This window comes from Candoia aspera, chromosome 1 (genome assembly GCF_035149785.1).
Source record: "Candoia aspera isolate rCanAsp1 chromosome 1, rCanAsp1.hap2, whole genome shotgun sequence".
In the NCBI taxonomy this organism is placed as follows: domain Eukaryota; kingdom Metazoa; phylum Chordata; class Lepidosauria; order Squamata; family Boidae; genus Candoia; species Candoia aspera.
Window position 1 is genome coordinate 330,331,204 of NC_086153.1, and position 20,577 is coordinate 330,351,780.

The following is a 20,577-nucleotide window of genomic DNA, read 5'->3' on the forward strand; positions in this document are numbered from 1 at the left end:
AGCCTGGACAATGGTCTGATAAATGAAATCTGAGTCCGAATGAGGGGTGGGGGTGGAAGATGTATCTCAGAAGGGACCCTCCCTAGCTTTTGGGTGAGTAAAAGTAAGGAAGGGGAGAGGTACTTCCAGACTTGCAAGATTCAGCTACTGTAACCTTACAATAAAGGTAGTGTTAGTACTCATGGCTGATATTTCTTGTGTAGACTACCTTGAAGGACTGACAAACACCAAAGTTCAAAAGCATCAACACTCTTCCTATCCTGCTTCTTCAAAGCCAACTTTCACTTCCATAGAATGTCACAGGGAATATCATGGCTTGATTTATTTTGATCTTTTAAAATAAATAATACAGGAAACAATGGGCAGCCTTGCCAAAAAAAAAGTGACTTGTATCTACAGTTATCCTCGCATCATGACAGGCTCAGGGGTACTATGTCATGAGTACAGTGAGTTCTCAAGCTATGACAGCAGTTGGCACTGGATTTTCCATCGCTAAGTGATGCAGTCATAAAGCGCAATGTCACGTGACCGCATCACTTAGCGACAGCAATCCCTATTGCTGTCGTTAAGCGAGGATCATGGGTCATTAAGCAAGCACCTCCTCGCAACTTCCTGCCAGCTTCCAACAACCAAAGTCAGTGGGGAAGCTGTCAGGAAGTTGCAAGTCCCAGGCGCCTCACAAGCAGGCTGGCAGGCAGATAAGTGGCTGCTGCCAGGTGGGAGAGGGAGCAAGGTGGTGTGCAGGTGGCCAGGGAGGCACGACACAACCACAGCGGGGCCTGGGGTGGCTGCTGCTGGATGGAGGAGGGTGCCCAAGTGGTCAGGAGGATGTGAGAGTGGCCGGGGAGGTGTGGTGCGAGTGCAGCAAGGCTTGGGGAGGGTGCGCAAGTGGCTGCGGAGGCATGGGGTGAGAGCAGTGAGGCTCACAGATGGTGCATGAGGGTATGCAGGTGGTGGGGAGGCACAGCACAAGGGTGTGCAAGCAGCTAGGGAGGCACAGTGCGAGAGCAGGGCAGGGAGGCTCAGGGAGGGTGCACGAGGGTGTGCAGGTGGCTGGAAGGTGTGGCACAAGTGTAGAAGGGCTGAGGGAGGGTGCATGGGTGGGGAAGATTTACCCAAGCAACTTGCAACCTTCCCTGCTGGCTTCCCATTGACTTTGCTTGTGAGAAGCCAGCAGGGAAGGTCGCATATCACGATGACGTGACTGCTGGATGCTGCAACCATTGTAAGTGTGAGTCAATAGTCAGGTGCCCAGATCATGATCATGTGACCTTAGAGGTGCTGGGACAGCCATAACTTCAAACACTTGCTGAACAAGTGGTAGTTAACTGAGGTCTACCTGTAGCTGAATAAGAGACCACAAGACTCTCCCAGAATAGATGTGGGTTTTGGAAAGGATGTTAGTGCAATCTGGCAGGATAGCAGGACTGAAAAAAGGGATCAAAATACAGGCTTGTCATGCCAGTATATATACAATCACCAGAAGCTGACAAAACACTTCCAATTTATTTTCTTTCAGTTTTTTTGAGGTGGGGACAGATTCCCCCCCCCTCACGAAATTGAGGGTGAAGTGTAACGCACTCACATACTAGCCAATACTTAAATATTGACTAGTTGAGATATATCTGCTCATCTATTGGTCAGGAAAAGCATTCTCTAATTAGCTGCTGGTTCTCAGCAAACACTGCATTCTCACAGCATAGTACTTCCTGTAGCATCTTAATAATAAAATACTGACAACAGCCTACTCAAGCACTACTTCATTTCAATTCTGAACAGCTGGTATCTGGAAGTGTTCTGAGAGGGAACAAAAAAGAAGTCAGACACTTAAATGCTGAGGTGGGAAACACCTTTAGGGGGGCCTTTCTACAGTGATTTATAGAAACAATAGTTTTAGGTTTTACTCCAAGGGAGGAAAAAGGCATTAAAATGCACTCTGTGTGTATACATATACACACACACAGTCACGATACATACATACATACATACAGAGAAAGAGTGTGTGTAAAATTGATCAATTTTGTGCTGCTCCATTCTTTTCCAGTTTTGTTAGATTTTCTTATGTTCACCTCTCCTCAAGCAAGCTTTCTTCTGTTTAACTGATCTGGAACACCCCTCCACTCTATTAAATACCAACCACCAGAAGAATTCAAAATAGTTTTTAAGATGATCAGCTTCCTCTTTCATATACAGACTGGTAAACCGCTCTCTTACATTCTACAATATTTTTATAAAATCAAGTATTTTTAAAGTTTCAAATGAAACATTAACTTCCATAATGCTAATTCTTTCATTGTCTTCATTTCTCTTTATCATAAACAAAGTTACTATGGATGAATTCAAATATTAATGCTAAGCCAAGATCTGGGATTACAGTACATGCATGAGCCAAATGGAATTCAAGTTCACGTTTCCACATTCCCCATTTTCCAGCATCCATAACCAGCAAAATTATAAACTGCTCATAGAATAGTTGACCTACATGCAAGAATAACATTCACCCAAGGATGTATTCTGACATTCTCCAAGGCTATGTTTTCTATTATGCAAAGTCATAATTTGAAATCCACTTTTAGAGTAATTTTCAAACTGCAGCTTGCTGAATTGTTATGATAAACTGCAATTTGACAAATCAGAAATGCTGTATTGTATTCAGTAAAGAAGTCTTTCCAAAGATGTCATTCTTCAGATAAAGACTACATATCTTCAGAATTCTCATCCAGCAGTAGAATAGGATTGCCATGATTAGTAATGTGTCGGAGATGGTAGTGGCTTTTCAGCAGAAATGGGGAGCTTTTTAGCTCAAAAATATATCCAAATGTAGTAACATGAGTGCACAGAGACATGAGCTACCTCCCACTTCTCTATACAAAGAGGTGAATATAGAAGTACTGGTCCTGGAAAAAGGAACTGAGTCTTCCTCATCATCAAATCAATGTTTTCTTGAGAATTCCCCTCTTAGAAAGTACTTCTAGTAGAGTCAGCTTCCCACTCTCCTATTTTGATTATTCAAACAAATGTATGCTGAAGATAAGATTGGAGAAGTTCAATCACAACAAAGCGTACCACTTTCTAATCTGCAAGTCATATATGCAATAAGCAAAAGTCCATTTCCACCTAACTTTCATGGTGAAAATAAACATGCTTTTTCCTCCTCTGATACCAGTAACAGGACATATGTTTGTATGCTTCAAAAGGATTAATAAATACCACATCCTTGAGAATGGGTCAAATAATCTAGTGCTATCTTTAGGACTAGTTTCTCATATTGTGAGTGGACGAGGCTGGGTGGGAGAAGGAAGTAGTATATGCAATAAACTTGGCCTATGATTACAGAAATTCCCAGGACATTTAAAAAAGAACAAGAAGTCACTGGAAACAGTTGCTAAGTAATATTTCTACCTAAGTAAACAATGCAAAGCACTGTTTCCCACACATACACCTCTTTGAACTTTGTCATTTTCTAAAAGACAAGTCAGTAGAAATAGCAGGAATTTTTCCAGAATTATAAACCTACCAAAGAAGGTTTTTCAAGAGTTATGAACCCACCAAAGGCCCATCTAAGGTTATACAGGCTAGAAGCTCTTCTTGTGCTAGAAGGCTAAAAGCTTTTCAACAAACCTAGACTTCAAATATCAATTCTTATTCTTAATTCTATTCTTATTCACTCTATTCTTCCAGGGTTTTTGTAGATCATTTCTTCTTCCTGTTCCATGAATTCAGCATATGGCTGTCATTACACCAGAGAAATTGAAAAAAAATATATAGGATAGTACCTCAAAAACATAGGGTAAGCAAATAAGGCTGAATGTCCATTCTTTTAGAACAGAAATTGTTTTCTCCAGTGGAAAGATAGATATATGCAGGGCTAAAACTGGGAAAGGATACGGTGGTAAGTGTCATGAGTAAGGATGGTGAGCAGGGGGCTCCTTTCCAGACTGTTAAGCGCATGTGTAGCACTGAGGAATTGGTGAGCCATTCCAAGAGGCACAGATTGGGACCGCCTTAACCTGCGGGGTTTATATGGCTGGGTTTTTCCCACGCTTGTTCAGTTTGTTAGGATTACTGTTATGTATTAGCAATAAACATTAGAGAACAGTTCCCTGTCTCAGAGTGTTTCCTGGGAGTCAGGACAGTAAGGCAACAAAAATGAAAAATACAAATTTGGGAAAAAACACTTTCCTTGGTAAAATTCAGTATCAAAGCAAGCAACAGAACTTTGTTTTCTCTACTGAATTAGACAAAGGAGACTTGAATGGAGTGTGGTGAATGATGCACAGGGTCTTTGGGGTATTAGAAGCAGAGTGCTTGGACATTCTATAAAAACATATCATCAGATGCAACTGTACCCTGAAAAAAAAAATTACTTAGCATGTCACATACTAAGCTTCAGGCACATAGGTGCATACTGAGACAGAAGAGGAAACAAGTAAGATAGCTTTTCCAATAGGCCTCTGCCACATGTCCAGAGGTCAACCTGTCAGAAGGGAACCACAACTACAACCACAACATCCGGCCAATCATTTTGAACAAAAATAGTTCTGTTTTGAAATACTGTGGGACAATACACTGTCTGCAGCAAATGCCTTTAAAAGTTGGCAAATATACACAGAAAAGGTTCAGCAAGTCATGATGGTTTGTCAGGTTTTGTCAGGTTAAAGTTTTTCTAAGTTGTTTATCCACATGTACTACTACTCAAAATGTTTTGGCCTTGTAAAATTAATGGAAAAATGGAAAGCAGAACCTAGAAGAACGCTTGAGAATATAAATAAACTCAAGAATGAGTTTAGCACATCAGTCAAATCCAGTCTTCATTTCTTCTCTTCTAGCAAGCCCAAACACTGACAAGCAATTTCAAATAGGCATGATAAAGTTTTCAAGACAACCAACAAACACAAAGATGCAACCAATTAGTATGGTAAGCAGTTTCCACACTAAAAAAAATGCAAACAAGGAATCTGGTTTGCTTAAGAAATTCAAATACACCAAAGTTTTAAAAAATCATCTAGCTATAAATTAAGGTGCCTCTGGAGTCAACACTGACTCAAGGCGCGCGCACACATACGCATATGCAGTTGTGAAGGGCAGGTATTCAACCAAAGCAATCCATTCACATGCGCATGGGAGGAACTGTCCTAAGAGCCTGCAAAAGAGGAAGTTCCAGTTTTATTTTGCACTTAGGAATATTAAAAAAGCCTTATGCCCAGTCATAATATTTGTTCATCTACCCAAGCATTTAATGTATTTAATTTATTACAACTCTCCAGCATCTCAGATGAAGGTGTTTTCCAGGGTTTGCTAGTTGATCCTTCTAGCTAAATACAGAAAACTATAGAATTAAGAGTATTTATCCAGTATTGTCAATGCAGGATACAATTATTTCTTCTTCAAAGCCAAGTGAAGAACATCCATATGCTATAGGATGGGAGGGGTTCAGAGATTTTCAGACCATTAGCATGCAACCTACAGCATTCCAGATATTGTTGGAACTATAACTTGCACCAGCCTCCAGCCAGCATGGCCCATGATAAGGGAGCTGCAGATCAGCAATATCTGGTAACAGCCACTTTGTTAAACTAGAATTGTGGCAAAGACAGGTGGATGGGGGGACCAATAAGAGAGCAACAGTTATTAGGCCACACATTTTACAAAACAAAGTTGTTTTCAGGACAAGGAAAAGAAATGGCATATAGCAGCAGCCTGTATTTTGTGATTCAGAAACTTACCTCTCTGGCAATGGTCATGACTCCAACAACGCTCAATGAAATCTCCATTGACCACAGTTTGAGGGCAGTTGCTTTTCCCTTGCATTATTCCTGGGCATACATCTCCACACTCTTTCTTATCATCTTTGTTAGCAACAATATAATTATCTTCCACAGAGTCCAAAATCCGAGACCAGTCAATGGTTGACAAAAAGCAGAGCTCATCATTCTTCTCAATCCGCACAGCCCCTCGTGTGATGTTCATCAGGTTATAAAGGCCAATTTCTTTCAAGTGAACCATCTCAAAGATGACCAAAGCATAGTTGAAAAAGAGATGAGTCCCACGGATCACAGTAAGGTTGGGAAAAAGCTTCTTGAGGCTCTCCATACCGTAGACCCGGAATAGCAAGACGTATTCGGTTACCATTGTCAGCATAGGGAAGCTGAGATCTCGAAAGTCCTCAGCCTTAGTTCTGAACAAAAGCAAGATCTGCAAATGTCCCTCAATCACAGTGCAGTTCTCAAGCATGCTGAAAAGTGTCATGTTATTCCGGATGTCTATACTCGGACAAACTAGAAGAGAGAAAACCAAAATATTATTTTCAAATTGACATACATTCCACTGATTTGCTTGCTTCAAATGTTATAGTCATCTTCACACCTATCACACCTATTTATTTAAAGGTTTCTTTGTAAGACGAAGTACTTCAAACACAGTTTTTCTTGTCAAATCAGGTAATAACACTAAGATGATGATAAATTCACTACACCCTGTTAACTCTGTGACAGCCAACAGAGCAAACAAGTAATACAACAGCCAACATCTCAGGGATTTACTGCCTGTTTCAATACAGTAACGTGCCAATGCCCAATAAATAAAACCACCTAACTATAATCATGCAAAGATACATAATTCTTGATTTGTTTTCTTCATTTTCAGAAGATGTACTATATGCCATATACTGTTAAAAAAAAAAATGAACATATTTGGCTTCATTCTCATTGCAGAAGCAAACCTGTGACAGGCTGTACTTTCAAATTTTAAAATGGTGACTACACATGAGGGAAAGTTCCCCTATGGGAGTGGGGGTCCCTACACAACCTTCTGAGGAAGACACCCTAGCACCATTTCCCAGTTTACCACATCCTCAGTTTCAAACCATTTGGGTGCTCTCCTTTATAACAAATCCAAGGTACAGGATCCAGATCACACTGATCCAGGATAGTGACTGTTTCAAATTTAAATGACATGAAATTTCTATCTATGCTTGCTAACTTGGGTTTCTTCCTTAGAACCTGTATGAACATGGCCATAGAGTACTAACTTTTCAAAAGAGGAGGATATACTGGAACCCTTTTCCTGACAAAAATAACTCAAACCGGTATATTTTGGTGCAATTCTGAGTCTTTATCAATTTCCAAATATAAAAAACCACATTCAAATTTACAAAGGCATTTCATCTCCAACCTCTTTACAAAGCACCAGCAACTTAATTCAATAAATTAACACACATGTTTCTGCTTCTCCTCAAATGCCTCAGACAATGTGGAATGAAAGACCATAGTGCATCAGTTTGTTCTAACGTACTGCCCAAATAATGGAAGCTTCTTATCTATGCACTGAAATGGCCCACTACATCCAGCTCATTTGCACTAACATGAAACATTTATTACCTTACATATTTTAAAAGGCAATGTTATTAATATTTATTACTGGATGTGTATGTGGCAATCTGAAATTTTTAAAAAATCCATTTTCCCTGGTTTGAAAAAACAGATACAAACATTATACCAAGGTATAATTTGATTTGTTTGCTTTGGGCTTAGCGTATAGTGTAGCTCTAACATTGTGGTTTACAAACCATTCCTATGGCTTAGTTTCTTGTAGGGAACTGGCCAATTGTAGTTTTCAATAAACCATGTTTAAGTAAATTCTGATATAGCCCTATACATGAACTCAGCCAATATATTAGACCAGAAGTATAATTTTAAGGCACTTGAAGCCTATGAAATAATTTGCACACACAATACAGCCTACAAAGAAACCCCCCAAACCTGACTATTAGCATATGACATACAATATCTAGCTATTGGGAATCATGGGCCTTTAGAGAAAGGCCATAAGCCTAGGTGTACTTGTAACCTGTTCATGCTTCACAGGGCTGTCCAGATGGGAAGTTTTCAAAGTCTCATAAAATAGGTAAGAAACAGTTCTTATTATCCATTTGTGGTACTATTCTAAGTATTGCTAGTTGTAAATTTAAGATTGAACAGATACCTGAAGACTTTTTTTTTAAAAAAAAGCCTACTTTTCAATCTAGACAGAGCACTTTATTACCTCCTTGTTTTAACTTCTACAAACACAGGATGCATTTGAGATTTATCTCTATAGCCTTATCCATTTTTCAAAGCTTTATAATGTACTTTTAAAAATCAGATTTGTAGGGATCTACTTTTTAGGTTTACATATTTTGGTGCTTCCAAATGAACATTTCACAAATTCCATTTTTAAGAACACAAGCATCACACATATTCCATATATATGCATGCATACACACACAGCAACACCATAATAAGCAACTCCAGGATACCTGGTATCTACACAAAAGCTACAGATAGTTTTCTGAGATCAGAGAGTCTCCACCTCTGTATATTCATTCAAAGTAACAGCCTTCCCCAACCTGGCACTCTCTAGATACATAGCAAAACAACTACTGTGGTCCCTAGCCTTAGCAAGGATAACTGGAAAAAACAGGGATTATAGGAATCCTGCTGGCAAAAGCCACCAAAGAATCACTTGTACCAGCAGAACATACTGGTACAACCAGGGAACATTTAGATTTCCAGCATACTTCATTTGCTGCCTTTTAGACAGTGTTTCTGTCTGAACAGAGAAGACTGACTACCATACAGGTCTTGATTTCAAATAATATTCTACACAAACAGATCAGATTTGGGAAATGCAATTTGAAAAGCAGCATGTAAATAATTAAAATACTGTTTATGGTTAGGGTAAAGGTTATTCAATGATTTACAGAGAAATGGCATAATTAATAACTCATTGGTGTTAGAAAAATTGGGAGAATCTACATGTACAAGAGATTTTAATAGTGTTTAACTTTTTGTGGCATTATTTCAATAAAGTAATGAATTTGTTGCTTTAATATATATTCCTTTATCGCTTGGGTTTTTTTTCACTGTGGTAATAAAATAAATAAATAAAAAAGAAAAGGGCCAGGTTTTACATGTTCTCTCAGTATCTGAGTCCAAAGGACAAATCATGGAATGCAAAAACAATCTGACTGCTTTGAGCTTCTCCCTTCCTCTTCACTTACCGGGGCAGGGAGTGGAAATCACCAGTTATGTGGCTGTCCCCCATTCTTGTGATAATTAAGATGCCAAACATCAGCCCAAAGTACAAAGGTTTTGGGAAGCTCTTGTCTTTCTTAGAAATGCGTGAGTTTTTGGTAACGATCAGGGTGAACAACTAATTCCCCCACTTGTTAAGATGCCAAATAACCCTAACAAAAATATTGTCATATTTTATGGTGTGTGGCTTACTTCACTCACTTGCAGACACCCATGGAAACTTCTGGCCCAATGCACTGTGTTTGCTTTTCTATGTGGCACATTATAATTCAATTTAGGCATGTTCATCTGTAGGAGATAGTGGCATTTTTAATCAGACACTCAAATTATGATGTCTTCCAGGCCTATGGCAAATACGGCAAGTATACTTGTTTAATCTCATGCAGAGCTTTTTTTATTTCTTAAGATCTAAGAGAGAACTCCAACTCTCTGCTTCTACAATATTTCTGTCTAGAGGGTGATAGAAGAATGTGGTTATCTGTGCTGTAAAAGCCAGCTCAATTAGTGACATTTTGGCACACACACACATCCTTTATTTGCCTCCTCATAAGCATGATGCATTTATAAACTATGATTTTACAACTCTGGGCTTACTCAGACCATTATGTTCACTGTCAAAATAATCACCACTATTACAATTACTTGGGATGTGTATGTATTCATTGTAGAAGTATATAGGTCAAACCATAATTTTGCGGTGTTGCTTGAGGTTATAATCTTTCAGTAAGAAAACCACAGACTTTTGTAGTGTACGATTCATGAAGCAGCAAGATCCTACGCTAAGCAAACAGCACAGTTCAGGTTTGATGTGAATTTTATTTCATCACATACAATCGAACCTTTAAAGGTAAACAGATGGGAGGGATTAGTATTTCCACAACATCCATTTTAACTACTAACAGAGCAATGTCCATAATTGTTCTTCTGTAAATTAATGTCTTAGTTAACAACCCTGTATGCAGCTAAAATATAACTAGCACTATGACCCATCCAAATGAACTCAAAGAGCCTCAAGGCATTAAGAATGCAGTTTGAGCTCACTTTTTCACGTGTGTGTATCTGTAACATGTCAGCAAATCAAAGGCAGCCATGCAACAATCGTTCAGTCACTGGTGCTATCCATTCTACCTCTGAAGGAACAAAGTGCCCTGCAGCCATTTGACTGAAATGGGAGGAGGTGGTAGGGCATTTCTTAAGCAGCAAAAGGAGGATCTGTCACTTTAGGAAACACAGAACACTGCAGTTGCTTGCCTAAGAGCAAGCAGGAGCAACAGAACATCCATTCCAGTGACTGAAAAAGAGAACTTTCTTAATTAGTTTCAAAGCTAGAATTACATGTACACTGAAAGAATGTCAAATTACATCTGTAACACTCTGGATCTCGTTTTAACACATATCTATTTTGGCACTGATACAAAACTCATAGCAGGGACTAGCAAAACATAGAATATTAAGACTCAGACCACATGCTCTTTTAGTTAGGAGTGAACCTACTTAACAGAACACACTATTGATAAAATGCACATAAGACCAATGTGCATAAACTCTGCCTCCCACACCAACCTAGTGCTACAGAAGTTACTAGAAGGGGAACTAGAGGCAACCAACAACCTAACAGCCATAAAGGCCATTTATAGTTAGCCCTGACAAATGCCATCACTGGGGCCAATGCCAGCCGGATACAACAGGCTGAGCTACCGTCCTACGAGCCCTTTTCACAAGTAGAAAATAACAGAAGCCATATAAGAAAACACTTTCCTCGCAGAAATTGGCTCATAAGCTCAATCACTGCAAAACATTTAGCAAACTTGTTTTTTCAGTGCTGAGTCTGCAACTTGGGCCAGATTTAAACCTCGTTCCACCACAGGAGCCCTACTGGAACAACTTGGAATGTACAACCTTCTTGTCAATACTCTTAAGTATGTGGTTCTGAAGACTGCAAAGCTAGCTTCATAGATGCCTTCTAGTGTAATTGAATTACAAATGCCACTGAGTAATCATTTAAGACCCATTAATTAAAAAAAATATTAACCTGGCAGTGTTACTGTGAAATCTGGAACAATATGGTTGCTCAACAGGATTCTTCTGGCATTATAGCTAAGTTGTCTCATAAATCATCAGTGGAATTTTTTACTCTGTTTTAAAGCAACACAGCATACTTCTGGTGCCTTAAAAGGCAATACAGAAAGGGTCTCTGGACAATTAACTATCTCTGCTTAAACTTTTTTGAAGACCAGCATAAACAAGACAAATAGTAATTATGTTATGGATTTCTTCTACTGCAAATGATTAAGATAAAAACAGTAAGATCCCTGGCTGATCAAAACAAAACTGGATTTAAATAATATAACATTTTAATTCTTAACGTGGTCAAATTCTAAAGCCACCAAACAACTCTGAGTGGCTTACAGGAGATCAAAAATAGTAAAAGAATAAAAAATACAAAACACCAGTAGCAAGCAATTGCACTGGAGAAGAAATAACCTCCTTACCACCACAGTTACAATACAGTTAACAGGATCACATTCCATCATCAATCCAAGCCTGTGAGAAAGAGCCCTCCTCTCATTAAAGAGCCTTCAATGCCCTTTAAAAGATCAGCATTTTATTGCCTTTTGGCCAATTAGATGCCTCTGAAATCCACAAGTAGCCACTGCAGCTGCCATTCGGAGGTATCATGGCACTGGACATTTAATATAATGAAACACTTACCCGTTTTTCCAAAGCCCGTTTTAAAGAAAACCACAAGGAAAATATTTTAATAAACATATAAAATTACTTGTCAGCTTCATCCATACTGCTCACTAAAGTTCCTAAAAGCAAGACTAGATATTTCCCCCTAAATAATTTATTTATAAAATAGGAAAGTCAACATAGAGTTGCTAATAGGCAATGGAGACATGTAGTTTTCTTGTCTAATATCCTTTGGGGGGAGCACCTAAGATTTATGGTTCTCTCTAAACAGAGGCTGGGACAACCAAGATTGTAGCTGATCACTTTCACTAGTTCAGAATATTCACAAGGACTGAATGTATGGATTATACTAAGGATTACACTGGAGATAAAAGAAAGGAAAAAATTCCCTGATGAACCACTGTAAGTGATACAACCTACATAAATTCAGAAAAGACAGATGCATTAAAGCTTTGCATAATATGACTTGGGGAAATTAAATATGTCATTCAGCAAGTGAGCAGTCCACTTGGCATGACAAGAAAAGAGGGCATCCAAACATGTGATACATTGTAAGCTTGGCTGCCCTCATCTTCCAGAAAGCTTTTCTTATAAGCAAGAAGATGGTAAAGAATTAGGACTTCAGAACAGCCAAACTTTCAGCTGCAGGAATTGTTACTAATCAGGGAGAGACTTTGTTAGCATATATTCTATTAGCCAGGAGTGTGTGTTCTTCAAGGATTTGTTCATCAGGACATATCTGCTCGGCTTTCAAGGTTAATAAGTAAGTTTAATGTTTTATTTTCCCTTTTAAATTTGTTAAGGCAACTAGTAGAAGGCCATAAACAAGTTTCACACTGGATTAGGAAGCATGAAAGAAAAAAAATCATGATTTCCAAGTAAGTGATGACTGCTAACCAAGAAATAAGAACAGACAATTCTATCAAAAAAAAATTTTTTTTAAAAAAAGAACAGACAATTCTGACATTTCAACTTGAGGTTATGCCTTGATGTAAAGTGTGGCAGGCTACTATCCTTCTCATTCTTCTTTCTTTGAGTCTCTCCATACACATACCCCAAAAGTCATGAGCTGCTTGGTCCTCTTTCGGGTATCAGGTCCAACTCAGCACAACTCATTTTATGTGCTTACAGAAGCACAACTGAAAGCTAAATTAGATAGAAAAGAGTGTTTGAGTAAATGCTATATGACAAGCTTACCTTTACCAAAGCACCCTGTTCTATTAAATAAAGTGCTCCTGAGTCTACAGTATCTTATATATTCATACTAGAATCCTGAAAACGTGACTCTAAATGCCCTCACCTGATGGGATATGGCAGATCTAAATAGATCATGGTTTTTGTCTTTATAATGTTTTAACTTTAATTTACATAACTTTCTACCTATCACTGTGATACCTTTTTAGATTCCGTTGTAATTGTTATTTTTTTTTGACATACATAGACTTTGCTTTGTATAGTCCCCTTATACATCTTAGAAATGCATACATGATCAGTAAATGATAGACAGTACTCAACAAGTGGATCAATGGTCTATAAAGCCTTTACACTGCATATACAGCTACAAAATTAAATTAGTCCCATAATAAAGAAACTAAAAAATAGACTGTGGGACTTTTTCCAACCCTTCCAGGAAAATCTAAAGTCTCAAAGAGGAACAACTATTTCCTTGCAAAGTTACCCCTATCTTCTTCACAAGAGATCCTCTAATTTGAAAGAGGCTTCCTCACATTCTCTTCATTGCCTGTGACTAACACTAATGCTAATGTGAATACTATTAGTATTTTAAGCTAATTTTTTTTAAAGGAAATGAAGATATTTCTAGAATTTCACTTGGCAACACAGATCATTTTACTGTCTCTGATCAATCCCAACACTTGCTTGTTTAAAAAAACACAAGAAAATCAGCAAATAAAGTTATTTGGATTGGGTGCTTTATATCAAAACCATTCTATGCACCTGCTGTTCTGCAGAGTTCAAAATGAGGTTAACTTACACCTCCCATCTGAAAAAAATGATGCATGAAAGTCACTGTATCTGTAAAGTATGCACTGCTTGTGAAATTAATTATTGAATTTATACCTAATCTATTTGTGTAAATTTTTTGAAGTAGGCATACAGACCAATTGCATACATCTTCCAGATTTACAAAAGCATAAAAGAGCAAAAATTTAATACAAAAATTGAAGGAATCAATGGCCATCAAGCCTGGCTTTCTGTCCTGCAAGGAACAAGATATCCACAACACAAAATCCCAACCATTCCAAAATGCCAACCCAATTCAAATAGCAGGTATAACAATGTGTTTGCAAAGCAGCTCCAGTTGACTTGTCTAATGCAAAGCTCAGCTCAGTTTCTAAAGCTTGGTAAAACCCATATAATTACTTTATATGCTTCTCTCTGTATTCTGTTTTTGTACAGAAATGTTGAACTGTTAGAACTAATTCAAGCAGAATCAGCAACGCAACATCTCTGCAGCAAAGACAACACCACTTATCAGAATGCCAGTCTTGGGTCTGAAACTAACCCAGTTCAAAACCTGCCAATACAACCCAACTATAGAAGCAATAGCCTTTGTAAAGTCCCAGAAATGCATGAAATGAAACCAGGAAGGGTGGAGGGGCAGGATTTATTATATAAGCTAATTTGATAGTATACACTTCAGCTATCAAAGAGTAAAGTCAAAATAGCACTTTGCTGGGGCAATTCTGGAATGCAAGAGTATGTTTACAGTAAATACTCCGGGTAAGAAATGACTCACATGAAGGTTTTTGTTTGGGGAACACTGGAGAACACAAGAGAAGACCTCAGGCCACGAACAGAAGAAAGGAGTTAATATGGAGAACATAAAGTTGCAGTATGTCCCAAAGGGTAACTTTTATTTGTATTTAAAATATTCTGGGAGAAAGGTATCTATATAACAACATCCTTCAATTAATTCAAGTAAAATCAGGGCAAGTTCACTGGCGATCCAAAATGCAGACACAACCTAAATCAACAAGTATTAAGTATTTAAGAAAGCAAGTTGTCTGCCTGATCTTTTTTACTTTCTTTCTGTAATATCAATCACCTTCTTACTAAACTACACTAAAGCTGCAGACAACTACACTAGCCATTAAAACCTTTGGGGAAGCATATTGCCTGACTGTTTTCATTTTTCTCCATTAATGTGTTTCAAAGTCAAAATAGTTAAACCCCTAATGTAATTGGATGAAGGCTGAGCTTAATTTCAAGCCTAGATCCATCAAAACTTTTCTCCATATACAAGGTTTCCAAAGTCTTTTTTAAAAGTAAGAAAACATTTTACTGAATCATACCTATGTTTCTGTTTAAAGAATCACATTTATAGTATTATTGTAGAAATTGGGGGAATGTATGGCTGTTGACTAGTTTTGGCTTTGGGGTTTAGAAAGAAACTGTTAATATTTGCTTGTGAAAAAACACCAAACTCCTACACAGAACAGATAAATCTGAATTAGTTAATAAACTGCCATCACAAGCTACAGTACTACTACTATTATTTTGTTTGGGTTTCCTTCATATACTTTATTTTGCTTAAATGTAGATAGTTATACTTGCCAATACCTACCCACAAACATTTTTTTGTTTATTTAAGGTTAATACTTACTACATTAAAAAGAGGTTACTTTGTACTAGCTAGCAATTGCTGTAAAATATATTTTTGTTTTTGTGTATGTGTTCAGAGAGAGATTGACAAAGAGAACCCTCAAGATGGAACTGCGCATTTTCTTGGCACAGCTCAAAAACCCAGAATGCCAACCAGCCCTTTGCATAAAAGAATGCTAACATAACCCCCCTGGCAAAGTGTCATTTTGACTCCCTATTTTATATATAGCCAGCTCTGAATATATAGACAGGGATTGTACAATTATACCTCTGCATGTTCCCAATGCCACATTTGAGAGAAACTGTTTTAGAACCTGATGCAGAAGGCAAATTAAAAACATTGGGAAGGAGAAACTAGGACCCATTTCAAAATATTTGTGGCAAAACATTAAAAGTGGTAGAATCCAAAAAGTCTAGTTAAGCATAGAAATTATTGTAGTTAACCTTAAGTGAAATGTTTCAACAACCAATGCAAAATTTAATCTGGATACACACACACACACACACAGATTTTGATTTAATATTTTGCTTACATTGGGGACAAAGTAGTTCCCTCGCTGAAATACTCCAAAGTGCCAAAAGAACTACAGCCATATCATATTCAAATGCCTGTTGGACCTTGAACTTTCCCCCCATAACTCTCAAAGATTTTTCTTTAAAAAACCTTTTATCTTGAAATAGTAGGCCTCTCCACATAAAAGGCCATGTTTTTTTTTTACCCAATGCAATTCACAGCATGTGAAAATTTTCTAAGTTAAATTCATAGAAGAAATGGCCTAAGTCCCATCTGACATTGCCAAATACATTTCTCATATTAATTGGCTCATTCATCTATGAGCCTCTATGAGCCTAAACACAACACAAATAGGCAAACCAAGAAAGCCAGAAAAGGGATACACCTTTTACCGGTAGAAAAATAAAAGTACTACAACAATGGTTTCAATTTACAGTAGTTGATACTATAAGCCCTTCTAATTGATTCAGTTCTTAAAAGATTCTTATAACTTGCATATCTAAATCAACACTTCTTTGGGTGTTAAGATGTTGGCCTAAAATATAGATTAGACACTGAAAAGATTATCGTTAGAAGGCCATAAGCAAAAGTGGGAAAATGAGATACTCTGCCCAGAACATTGTATTCACCACAAATTATGGATACAACAGACTATTACAACAAAGAACCAAATAAACAGTATTATGAGTACTAGATTAAACAGGCACTTTTCTTCATTTGGGGGGCACAATTTGCTGCCACACTCTGACAGGTATAAATAAATCTGTCTTTTCCTTCCTCAGAATAGAAAACTTACCATCCTTCTAAAAGACAGGAAAGCTAATTGAGACAGAAAGAAAGAGAGGTTACAGTCACTTAAAAGAACAAGCTCTCAATGGAAAATAATTTGGGGGTCATGTGAGAGGAAACTGCCCCTTTCTGATGAAATTTACTTTTAACAAGTATTTCATGGAAAGACTGAATGTAGAGAAATGTGACCAAAGGATTGGCAAATTTTCTATTAAAATAGGAAAGAAAAGTAGGGATGAAACCAAATTCAAACTATAGTATTTTTTAAAATGTTACTTACATATGGAATGACAGCTGTTTAAAAAAAAATCTGGAGATGATCTTTGAAGTAATCATTTCAATACAAATAAAAATCTACTCATACTTCTTCATTCTGCATTTCTGAATTTCTTGGGTAGAAATATGATTTAACTAAAGTCAAAGAGTTTCCTTTCCATAGCTTTATGGAAATGGCTTTGTAATCCAGTTCAATGCTATTTACTTTTACTAATATGAAAAACATCCTCATATTTACTCACCAGATCCTTGAAATATCTATTGGGAGAATGGGTGGGAAATGAAGAGTCAATAAAATTGCAAAAAGCTTTTATACTATTCACAGGCACAGCACATGTACACACATCACAGCAAACACGGCTATTAAAATAAATTGAATTAATAATTCCACTACTGCAATATGCAGAGAACATTAACTCCTAACCCAGTAACTCCACAGAAATGCAATTTTCTATTTCTGAGCCACCTATATGTCCAATCTGCAAAATGGGGACCTGAGTTTTTGTTTAATATATATCTGTGCATACACACAAACACAATGTAACTAGATATACGGTAGATGTATTTTATATTCTTGCTTCTTTCTCCCTGATGACCAAAGGCAAAGAACATAGGAGAAGAAAAGCAAGATGTGATTACGCTGCTGCTATAATCTAATTTAACTCTGGGTTATGCTCACCAGTGGACAATCAATGATGTTCTTCAGGAGTGGCAAAGCCAAAGAGATGCATGCCTCAACCTGTGGGCCAATTTTACCCAGAAAATGCAAGATCCTCAGTATAGGGAATGCTGCATTACCATAAAATGTCATAAATACTAATGTCACCAAGTCACTATTAATATTAAAAATAGCATAAAGAGGTAATTAACATCCCTGAATGAGAAATCTATTGCCAACCCCAAATGAACTGCTCTGGACTTTAACATAGGGTTTTTAAATTATTATTCCATGTAGGCCAGGATAGGGACGCGGTGGCGCTGCGGGTTAAACCGCTGAGCTGCCGATCGGAAGGTCGGCGGTTCGAAACCGCACGGCGGGGTGAGCTCCCGTTGCTAGTCCCAGCTCCTGCTCACCTAGCAGTTCGAAAACATGCAAATGTGAGTAGATCAATAGGTACCGCTTCGGTGGGAAGGTAACGGCGTTCCGTGTCGTCATGCTGGCCACATGACCCGGAAGTGTCTACGGACAACGCCGACTCTAAGGCTTAGAAACGGAGATGAGCACCACCCCCTAGAGTCAGACACGACTGGACTTTACATCAAGGGAAACCTTTACCTTTACTAGGCCAGGATATTAATTTCTTGAAAAAGCAGCTGGTGCTTGAACTAGACACCACTGGAAGGCCCAAATATGAACACCTAAGAAAAATACCTATGAGTACAAATGTCATTAAATAAAATTAATATTAATAGTGCTATGTGAAATACACAATAGTATACATCATATAGCATATACAATTGGCAAAAATATTCAGAATAAAATTTTACATGCAATTTTATTTATTTGGTCTAACTGAGGATTTATTCTTCTCCTTCTGAATTATCCTTTATATGTTTAAGACCAATGTTTACAATGGTTAATGCTTAATGGTTAGCACCAACAGTCTATGGGGGATAAGCAGAATATAAACATTTTAAAATAAATAAGTATACTTACACATCCAGGGTGTTAAACACTTTTAAAGTTTTGCTTATAGTATTTTAGCGTGGTAAAAGATACACAGGCCAAAAGTAATTCTTCTACTGCAATCAGTCACAATTTATATTATGTTTTTCTTTGATGGTGACAATATATATTTTTTCTATCTTGAAAAAGCTTGGAGAGGATACACACTGAATAATTCTTATTAAAAGATGCTGAAATGTAAAATTTAAGTGTAAATAAATATTAGATATTTTTATTAAGCCAGTATCAGGTTAACAGACTTCTTGAGTTGCTTTAAAACTTCTACAAACAGCATGGAATAGAAGTGCCATAAAGTACAATAAATTAGTTGTCAAACTGTCAGAAGATTTTTGCCACCATCAAAACTCACAAGCTGAGAATATGATATCCATATTACTATCTTATTCTACTTTTCAGGAAGCAAAAAAGAGACTCACACAGGTCTCATCCAGCCACTTTGGCAAGTACTATTAGTAATGTTAAATTGCCAATACAATTATTAATAATGATCAAAATAATAACAATGTAAGACACTCAGAAGCCTCAGAGCAGATAGTTGTGGGAAAAAAATGGACTAGAAAACCCAGCATTAAATGGTCTCCATTCAATAGGTTTCTTCCCCCTCCCCGCCGCCCTTTGTAACTGTTTGTGCCATTGCACTGAAAAAACATTGCATTGGAAAACTTTCAAAGCACACTCCCATGAAGGAAATTGTCTACTATACGCACACACGTGCCTAACGCCTATAGTTTTACTTAAATCCGACTGTGAGAAAGACTCAGAGGGATCCCTCAGGCACCTCTCCTTGCACCGACAAACAAGTTATTTACCAAGAGACATACCTCTGGCAGCCCTAGGTAAGCGCTTCCAATAACCTCGCCCCAAGTAAGTGATACGAAGGCTGCATTACAGCAACACAACCAGCATGACACATAGGCATAACATCGTCTCCGCTCTACCGCCCTTTCTGCCGTTAATACTATTCAAAATAAGGCTTCAAAAATGCCGCCCCGAATCACCATGACCCCTTCTTCCTTGGCACTCACCCTTGGCCAGACTCCAGGTGCCCATCCCAGCCAGAGCCACGGCCAAGGCCAAAGTCAGGGCCGGCCCCGACCACCACCGCCCGGGACGCATGGCGCGGCGGCGGCTGTGGGCTGAGCTGTCAGGAGCAGTCGAGGCTCCGGGGCCGGCTCTGCGTCAGGATCTGCAGGGTCGCCGTTTGTGCTGCTGCCGTTTGGCGGGGCCTTCTCATACCCGCCAACGAGGGCAAGAAGGAGCCCGCCTCCTACCCGCGCCAGCCACCGACTGACAGGAGCGCCGTGCGGCTTTGGCTGGGTCGGTCGGTCGGCGGTGAACAAAACACCCCCGCCGCGCCTCCTCCCGCCGCCAGGCGCGCCCAGCCGCGCGCGGCCTTTCCTCCGCCTTTCTTCCCTCACGGGTCGCAGTGAATAAAAACAGCGAAGCCGCCCGCTATAGCCAAGGCCACCCCCGCTAAACAAGCAGCAGCCGCCGCGGCGGAGCGGAGGGCGGAGAAGCAAAGAGCAACGAGGCGTGGCGAAGGGCCGGGCCTGATGGGTCCCGGTCCACCTCCTCCTCCCCCTCTCTACTAGAGCCGGGCAGCGCTGGAGACGGAAGGGAAAAAGCGGCTCCCGGAGCCCGGACGGGAAGGCAGGCGACGGCGACAGTCGCGGGCAGGGAGAACAGCCGCGCGCTCCTCGAGGGGCTTCAGCCCCGGGCGGTCTAACGAGGGAGCGGGGTTCATATATATATATATATATGTATGCATGTATGCAATGCGTCTTTCTCCTTTTTCTCTTTTGGCTGGACGGGGGGTGGTGGGCAGTCACGGATCATTAACTGACGTAAGGACTAATTGACACAGGCAGCGCTGCGCCGCCTCCTCTTTTTATGGGGGTAGGGGGCGGTTTGGAGGAACT

General features: G+C 38.9%; 2 protein-coding genes across 2 annotated transcripts in view; one reads left to right on the forward strand and one right to left on the reverse strand.

Annotated features, from left to right (window-relative positions):
* INSR (insulin receptor) overlaps positions 1–20,208 on the reverse strand; it is an 83,368-nt gene extending 63,160 nt beyond the window's left edge. Inside the window, exons 1-2 of the mRNA XM_063290672.1 lie at positions 19,684–20,208; positions 5,727–6,278 (exon numbers count right to left, since the gene is read on the reverse strand). Of these exons, the coding sequence (XP_063146742.1) occupies positions 5,727–6,278; positions 19,684–19,774 (643 nt within the window). The 5' untranslated portion in view covers positions 19,775–20,208. The remainder of the gene's footprint in view (positions 1–5,726; positions 6,279–19,683) is intronic.
* The window catches only part of ARRDC2 (arrestin domain containing 2), a 463,191-nt gene that overhangs the window by 246,991 nt on the left and 195,623 nt on the right, over positions 1–20,577 (forward strand). The window lies entirely within an intron of this gene.